The 8,925-nt window shown below is 45.1% G+C and overlaps 1 protein-coding gene across 2 annotated transcripts; it reads right to left on the reverse strand.

The window, feature by feature from the left end:
• Positions 1–251: 251 nt before the first annotated feature.
• Positions 252–7,166, reverse strand: KCNJ8 (potassium inwardly rectifying channel subfamily J member 8). 2 transcript variants are annotated; one of them, XM_061444324.1, is made up of 3 exons: positions 7,046–7,166; positions 5,978–6,413; positions 252–2,343 (listed from the first exon to the last, which is right to left on the reverse strand). In XM_061444324.1, the coding sequence occupies exons 2-3, from the start codon at positions 6,340–6,342 to the stop codon at positions 1,443–1,445; spliced, it is 1,266 nt and encodes a 421-aa protein (XP_061300308.1). In that variant the 5' UTR covers positions 6,343–6,413; positions 7,046–7,166; the 3' UTR covers positions 252–1,442. The 2 variants fall into 2 exon arrangements, with proteins under 2 accessions (XP_061300308.1, XP_061300316.1); XM_061444332.1 differs by lacking the exon at positions 7,046–7,166 and adding an exon at positions 6,659–7,019.
• Between the last annotated feature and the right edge of the window lie 1,759 nt (positions 7,167–8,925).

The raw sequence follows: 8,925 nt of genomic DNA on the forward strand, positions 1-8,925 counted from the left end.
CATTTAAAATTACAAAAGAATGTAAGTAATTTAATGGCACAGAGATTCAGCGCAAGGGTAGTACTTCTCCTTAGCCACAGACATAATAAGACAACTTTTGTAAGCGATTTGAACAGGAGTTTGTCCATAATTATACTTCTTATTCCCAGAGGAAAACAGCATGCCGTCAAATTAGATACAACTGGTTGTCATGCATTTACTTATTCTTGCAAAAAACCTTGTAATGGTATTTTTTGTGAAGTCTCTAAAGCGGCTTACCACCAATTCTTGATGTCATATTATATAAAATCACAGGTGAAATGCTGCTGAAAACCAGTAATTCAGCAGTAGCACCCAAGTCTCCCTGAAAATTATTGAGATAGTTTTGAAAATGCTACCTTAATTATGATTGGCATGGTTCCCTCTCATTCTCATTCATGAATTCTCATTCATGAATTCTCACTGGCCAAAAGTAACCTGCTGAAGCAGATTTAGTCCTACAAAAAATGCTGTAAGTGAAGGAAGTACACTTGTTTGCAGTGTATGAATCTGTAAGAGAAAACAGGACAGGATTTGGTCTTTCACTGATATGAAGAGGATGTTTAAGAGGCGTGTGCTTTTTCCAACATGCATCATTTCAGTGCAACGGATGCTCAGCTGGCAGCTGGGAGAACTTGAGTTTCTCAGATTGGGCCAGAGCTACATTACAGATGCATGCTGTCCTGCACTGGAGCATCTCACCCTGAGAAGAGCAGTGCCCTACAAGAGGCCATGCTGTTCCACTGTTTTTAATGCCCGTGCTGCCTGGAGTGGCACCCGTTTTCCTGTGGGATGGTCAGGTCACTTCAGCTGACCTGAATTTGCTCTCAAAATGCCTTTGCAATAAACCAATGGAAAGAAAAAAGTTCTGGAAAACTGAATATAAGATACTGTCTCTTCTTCAGTGAAATCATAGAAGAATTTAGCTACTCCTTTCAAGAGAACAAGGAATTCACCCCCAAAAGATCAATATCCAAGAAACCCACATAAAATCTGTGGGAGCTGTTGTATGCAGCTGTTTTGAAAAAGCACTCACTTCTGCCTGCAGGAGGGTAACCCACTTACACAGGAAAAAAAGCATATTTTGTGACAGTCAGCAGAAGATAAGAAAGAGACCCTTGACAGAAAGAATGCAATTAAAAAAATTAGCATGCCATTAAACCAAGTATAAATACACATTGTATTACATGAGTGAACAGTGTTTTCTTTAGTGTATGTGCCATTTTCTATTAATTCATACACTAAGTGCTAAAGTGTTTCCTAATGCCATTAGGTGGTGCTTTCAGTAAATAACAGAATAAATATTTCTTACACAGTTCTTTTCTGCACTGTGGTCTCATTTTCTGAAGTAAGAGGAAATTTAAACAAAACACCAAAGGTGCCTCCTTCTTCCAAAGCCCACCAACCTCTCACAAAGCTGTGTATCATGTTTCTGAGGCACTCTGGCTCCCCTCGGGTGTGATAAACTGCACTTTGGGCACGATGAGGGAGGCATTGGTTCTCCGCATGGAATTGCTCCTTCGAATGGAGTTGTTCCTCCTCATGGAGTTGCGTTTCCGCAGGGAGTTTTGGTGGGACAGCTCGCTCTTCTGCAGTGTCTGGATGAGAATGGATGGCTTCTCATCGAGCTCTCGAGCGCTGCAGCGTGGTGCTGCCACTTTGACAGTGTTGCCAAACTTGGAGTAGTCGACTGAGTACACGCCTTCCTCTTCAGTGACAATGGGCACAAAGCGGTGACCCCACAGGATCTCCTCTGCTATGTAGGAGGTTCTTGCCTGCGTTGTAATGCCAGTTGTTTCTACGACTCCCTCAAGTATCACGATGAGCTCCAGGTCCTGGAGTGCCAGGTCAGCAGCAGAGATATCGTAAAGAGGACTCCGCTTGTCTATAATGTGACAAATGATTAAGGGAGCCACGAGGAATATATTATTGCTTTCAATGGGGTTATCCACAGGGATATCTACTTGGTGAATGGGTATGACTTCTCCTTCAGGGGTCGTAGTCTTCCTCACAACCTGGATTCTCACTGAGGCACTAATGATCATGCTTTTCCTCAGGTCTCCCACTCGAAACATGAAGCAAAGTTTGCCATTTCGAACTGCAATGACTGCCTGCCGGCTGAAAATCAAGGTCTCAGCCCGCCTGTGAGCTTGTGCGGTTTTCATGAATATGCAGCCCAGCATGACAGCATTGATGATCAGACCTACAATGTTCTGCAGGATCAAGACTGTGATGGCCAAGGGACATTCCTCTGTCATCATTCTGCCCCCAAAACCAATGGTCACCTGAACTTCAATGGAGAAAAGGAAAGCGGAGGTGAAAGACCTGGAGAAGAAGACAAAGTTAATGCTAAGGATATTGAATACAAACCAAGAAGCTATTACCATATACTTTCTAGAAATTAAGGATCTCTTTGTAGAGTTCTGGTACATTTATGCCTTCCGTTAACACCAGAAAAAGCATTGCATGCTCAGTGACTCTGTTTTTGTATGATCAGTGCAGATTCTGATGGTGACAAGGAAGACCTCAGAGCCTGAGCTCCTAAAACATAATCTGTAAGCTAGGTGACCTTGAGAAGATCACTAGATCCTCCGTTCAGGAACACATGGTGACCACTGTGTTAGTCAACAGTGCAGTAACACCTGAACTTTCCACCTTCCCAAACCATGAAGCTCTTGGTGGAGAGTGGTGTTTTTGGCAATAGTGAGCAATTGGCCAGCACAGCGGAATTCTTCCACCAGCCTGTGCAGGGAAAGGAAACAGGGAAAACTGCAGCATTTCACTCATACTACCTGGAACACTCCCAGATTCATGACACCTCCCAAACCCTTGCTCGCACTGCAACTGAGCCCTTAAGATCTGGCTGCTGAGAGAGATCAGTGGCTTCTGTGGTCCCTTCTGCACATCCCGGCAGGAGGACAATGCTGTGACCCAGGGTTTGGGTTCATCTCACTGCTGTGGCAAGACTAGCTGGAAAATTTCAGTACAGAAGTGGGTTGTAGAAGTTAGAAGTGGTTTAACTTAAATGTCCCTAACACGCTGTAGTGCTGGACATTAGAGGATGCTGTCCACAAGTTTTCCACAATACATTATTTATAGTAGTCCACAATGGCCTATATGCTGTATATACCAGGGCCTTTAGTTTCCTTTATAATCAGATACATCCTTCAGAAGAATCTCTTGGTCTAAAATCAGTACCTTGGGGTTTATTGAGGAGAGGTGCAGCACATTGGGTCTCATATGAACTAGTGTCATAGTCATCCTTTTTACACAGTGCTATACACCAACATTTGAAGCACTGCCATGCTCAGCACAGTTTTACCTATGGAAAATATGTCTTCCCCAGGAATATGGATCTAAACTATTCATTTGGTTTCATTTACTTTTAAATTAATCTGCTTTCAAATATTTTTTTCTCTTTGTTCCTAACCATATTTTCATTGAGCCTGATGTCAGAAATAGACATTAAAATAGCTTAGGCAATATTAGGGATAATCTTCAGTAGAATGAGAAAGTCCATGTCTCAGAAATCCAGTACAGATATCTTTGAAAGATCTTTGTCTTTCTTTTTTTCCCTTTTTGATTTCTTGTAGTTTTAGAGATTCCCTTGTATTGAGGGGTTTATTTTTGCATTTCACACTGAAGAAATCAGGAATGAAGGAGTTAATTAATAGAATCCATGGAAGGACTTCTTATGTTTATGAATGTTTAGTTACATGGAGAATGCAGATTCTGGTTTAAACTTAATTCAGCTTAATTCAACTTAAAGCTTTGTGGAGTAAATATTCTGATTTCCCTAAACAATACTGCTTCTTAAAAAAAAAGAGAGAATCCATCTTTTTACAGTGTAAGCAGTGTAAGCAGCAAGTTTATACAGCATTTTCAACACGTGAAGAGGGAGCCAGAAACACCAAACCATGCTATAGCCAGGTCTTTCTCTTTAGACCTGTGTAAAATGTTTCCTCTTTGTAGAATGTTTGCTTTGTGTGGCAAAGAGATGCAAGACTTAGGCATTTCTCCAGTTCTTTGAAAAATTAAAGTGCTGTGCATGGTCTAGGCACTAGCTAAAATTTCCAAAGGCAGGTTTCCTGTAAGTCTGTAATGGCACCTACCCAAGAAAGCTCTCCTGAAATATCCATGCGCTTAAATCTCAGGAAAGTATGTTAAAAAATATTTGCCTGTATTTTGGCACACATATCATTGCAATATGAAATATAGTTTACATCCAACAACACACCATTCTTCAAAATGTTAACAATCATGTTGCTATTCTATTGCTTTGTCTAAAGAGGTAGCCAGATTTAACAAGATGAAGTATTTCGTTATGAAAGGAAAAGATTTTCCATGGCTTGGGCATGGGTACTTGAGCAGATGTTACCTGAACCACCCCAAGTATTTGCATGAGGGAGTGATGTGTTTTCTTTCATCATGGGCTAAAACAGAAAGTTACATGGACTCATCTGCTCTTTTTTTTTCCCACCTCCCAGCACACGGCTGCCACAGCTATGGGGAGGGTGCAGGTCTCAGATCTGTAGCCATGGTCCCCCATTTCGTAGTGGCACAAAGCCCAGGCAACCAGCTCAGGCTCTGCAGGGTGGCCCAGGAGAGCTGTGGGGAGTCCCACGAGGTGGCCAAGCTGAGGGGGCCACCAAGCAAGCAGAGGGATATCCTCCCACCTTACCCTGAAGAGCTGGTGGGGTGTAGCTACTTGATAATGCAGGTTGGATGATTTCCACAAATCCCAGAAATGCCAGGGGTAACACCCCAGTGGGCGCAAGCTGGGTGATGAAGTCTCATTCCATTGCCACCAGTAATTGGAAAAGAAATAAAACAGCACCCCCTCCATCCCAGCCTAATGAAAGTTAGCTTGGAAAAATCCCTACTTCCTTTGTTTTGGAAAATCCCAGTTTAGCAAAAAATGTCAAAATCAAAGAAGAATGAAACCTCTGCTCCCTCATGAGCCAGATACGATATCCATTCAAACTTGGAGAGGTGCCTTAAAACTATGTGCAGGAGGAAAGAGAAAAGGGAAGTGGATACTCTAATATCTCAGCAGACCCTGTAGACCCCCCAGTCCCTCACAGTACTTAATGTGTAAAGGTAGCTGATCTGGGGCAGTCCGGAGGTACCAAATCAGGATTTTTCTGCTGAAAAACTTAGTGCTATAAATATAGATTTTACTGATGAGATGACAAAGCGTTCTTACTGCTTACCCCACCTTCCGATTACACTCTCTTCTGTGTGCAGATGTGTCAGTTTATCAGTGCCTTGAAAATTGTCATGGCTTTGGGGAAGGGGAATAAAACACTTTAACAGGTGACATTCAGTCTGCTACTCCCTTAAGCTTTCACTGTCTGTCACATCATGCACACTGTGGAAACTGTTCCTCTGTCAAACTACTGGCCTATGGCTTCATCAAGGTATTTTGAAGCACCACATTTTTATCTGTCTCATGAGAGTCATCTTGAAAGACTAGTTTTGCCTTAAGCAGTGCTTTTCTTGCTAGCCCTGCCTGACACCCATGGTTCATACCCTGCTTCTCAGACACTGTTCCCGAGGTGGCCACCTTTCAATGGCATGGCAAGTGGCTTGCACCACGCTGGGGATGCTCCCACTGCCGTAGACAAGGTTACAATACATACAACACATACCCACTCTTGTAGCAGGCTCTTATCTCGACAGGCAAGGTATGTTACCCCCAGAGTGTGGAGACACATGAAAAGCAGCAGGTCTCCCTTTCTTTCAGATCCTGTAAGGAATCAAAGAAATCTAGAGTACAGTATTTTCCAAGCCCAGAAGGCTTGCTGAATTTATGTAATCTGGAGGAAAACACTGCACTTTTCAACTGTCTCAACCAAACACAATGGTTCATGTAAACCAAAAGATGCATTTTAGCATCATTAGGACAGCAGGCAGCCCTGTTCCACCCCCTTTCTTCATCCCACTGACCATATTTTACCTCACACATGTCACACATGGTGTCCACTTTGTGCTGTTTGCAGTGCTTTCTGTGCTTGGGTCCATGTCACCATGGGCAAAAGCCACCAGCCACCACATCATGGCAAAGAGCAGCCAGCTGCACAGGAAGGACATTGTGAAGATGACCAGTGTATGACGCCACTTCAGGTCCACCAAGGTGGTGAAAATGTCTTGCAGGAATCGCCCCTGCTCGCGGATGTTCTTGTGTGCCAGGTTGCATGCCCCGTTCTTGGCGATGAAGCGGGCTTTGCGAGGCCGGTCTCGGATGCGTGGCTTGCGCAGGTTCTCTGCAGCAATCCGTGCCAACACATACTCTTCAGGGATGATACTCTTCCGAGCCAACATCTTCCTGCCACCATAGTCCACTCAGCTAGATGCGAAATGGGGGGTGGCCCCTCTACTGTGTCTCCGTAGGGCTCACTCTACCCTGAAAAAAGAGAGAACCTGGTTAGATTTGTGCACTACAGGAAGTAGCCCTGATGAGATGCCACAACATTGAATGTCACTGCATGACTACTTATTCTACAGTGCACAACCTCTTTCAGATCATCATTTTTATATGAGTAATTGGCAATTGCTCGTAGCAGAAACAAACTATGCTCTTTTGACACTCCTTGCAGGGAGGCTGCAGAACAGTCTTGCAAACTTGGCATAAAGTAACACGACGTACAACGGGTCAGTTTCTCAGGTTGTTTCTCCAGGAGTCAGCAGTGCCCAGGTGAGTACTTCAACACAGAACTCTAAGTTACTCGCATCCTTCAGGACCTGAAGAATCAGACTTCCCTGGTTTAAACCAAAGCTAGTCTGTGGAGATCGTGAAGACTCATTTCTGATGGCCACGGCCTCACAGCGCAGCCCTGCCGAAAGCCCCTGTCCTGTCCCCCAAAAGCATCACAAGCAGGAACTGAGCAGGCACAGAGGGAGGCAGGGAACGGGACTCCACGGAGCAGGCGACAGCACTTTCCCTTCGCAGCTCTCCGTCCTTTTCCGGGATAAGGTGGGAAAACCCTCCCCTTTATTCCCAAACTTATGTTCCCAGAAGGGTGACAGAACAAACCTACGGAAAGCGCGGCTCCCCTCCGGTTGGCCCGTCCCACCGCCGGACGGGAGGGGAGGACAGGGGCTGCCTGAACCCCCGCCGCTTCGCTGGGAGCCCCCACCCCGGCGCGGAGTTCAGTCGGGCCCACGGAGCTCAATCGGCCCCCTCCCTGTCACCAGCCCCCCGCCCGGCCGTCGCGTACCGCAGAGCGGCGGGGCAGGGCAGACCGGGAGGGGCGGAGCGGGGCGGAGCGGAGCGGCGAGGAGCCGGGGGGCGGCGGGGAGGGCTACCCCGCGTGGTTGGGTCTGAGCCGTGCGGGGCGCAGGCGGTACGCACGCTTTTTCTTCTTTTCTGTGCGCCCGACCTGCGGCAGATGAGGCGGTGGGGCATCTCGGGCTGAGCCCAGCAGATGTAGCAGAGGAGTGAGGTGCTTATTTAGTTGGTTTGAGCATTTCCGTTCGGGAGCTGGCTCCGTCCAGGCAAGCAAAGCCAACCCCCGGCTGCAGCAGGGCACGCTCCTCGCTTCCTCTGCTAATCCCAGAGTTGTGCCTTTGTAACTTTATCTCGGATCTGGCTGAGGCAGTTTGCATGCAGAAAGCGAAGCGTGTGAGTAAGAGTCTGGAGGACCAAAGCCAGAATCTCGCGGCCTTTACTGCTTTTGACAAACTTAACTACCTGTTTCTGCAAGAAAAGAAAGAAGTATTCCTTTTTATGGTTCACGACTCTCACTGGGCACAGTCAGCCCCCTTATAATGTTCAGCTGGTGAAACGGGCTGTATGAGTGTTTGTACATGGGATGGATATAGGAGAAATTATGACTAATGGCAGAAACGAAACAGTGAAATCAAAGTTCATTCTTTTTGCCACAGGTAGAGGTTGACAGTTTTGGCTCTTGTATTTAATGGAAGCTTGCATTCTTGGAAATTGCAGCTTTTTTTTTTCCAAAGTCTTAGGGTTTGTAGTAAGAAGAATAAACTGTATATCAACTCTATGAAAAGATCTAAATTTAGATTTTAATGAAGTAAAGTGCAGAGATTTCATTGTGTCAGATTAACTCCCCCATGTCCAGGGAATGTGTGCGTGTGTGTGTGTGTACAGTGGGGAGGTTTCTTAACTTTTCTCTGTATGACTCAAGCAAATGACCTATATGGTATAAAATTTACACAGAACAAAGTACTCTCTGTAAACTAGAGAAAAAAAGAAATGCTTGACAGGCCTGCTGCAATCAGGAAGGTTTTTAGTGTATTCAGGCTTGGAAAAATTGAGAAGGCGTGTTTGACAGGCAGTGTAATCCTCAGCTTGAAGATATCCACCCTGTTGAACACATGCACGTGCTCAACTTTAAATAGATGAGTGATTCTTGGAAACTTTTCTAACACTATCCTTTTCTAATACCAGATATCCAGTAGTCAGAAAAGAGACTGGCTTAAAGCCCCAGTCACATCAGGCCATTAGCTAGGCATTTGAAATTAACTTTAAGCAGATGACCAGCTCCAGTATGAAAAACGGGGATATAATTACCTTTATCTTTAGATGCTAACCAGACTCAGAGTACACATACATAGTCACTTGGGTGGGTATCTACAGGATCAGCATTGTTGCTGCCAGCTATGGGACTTCATGGGCTGGGCCTGGAGAACTTGTGACTTTACAGTCAACACTACAGATGGGGTGGCAGATGCAGCCTCCAAAAGTGCATCTCAGCTGGGTGTAACTGTTGGAAATAACTTACTTAATTCACATGAAAAAAAAAAAATCAATTTCCTTCTCCCTTTTTCCTTTTATTTATCCTTTTCCTCCTCCTTTCTCCCTTTTAGCTCCTATGAAGTATTTGTTCCATGCTAGGGCTAGAAACAAGATTGAGGTCCCCTAGTATGGCTGCTAGAGGG

The sequence above is a fragment of the Pezoporus flaviventris genome, unplaced genomic scaffold, assembly GCF_033815535.1.
Source record: "Pezoporus flaviventris isolate CSIRO_AGI_PZ_B2104156 unplaced genomic scaffold, CSIRO_AGI_Pfla_v1 ptg000002l, whole genome shotgun sequence".
NCBI classification, from domain to species: Eukaryota; Metazoa; Chordata; class Aves; order Psittaciformes; family Psittacidae; genus Pezoporus; species Pezoporus flaviventris.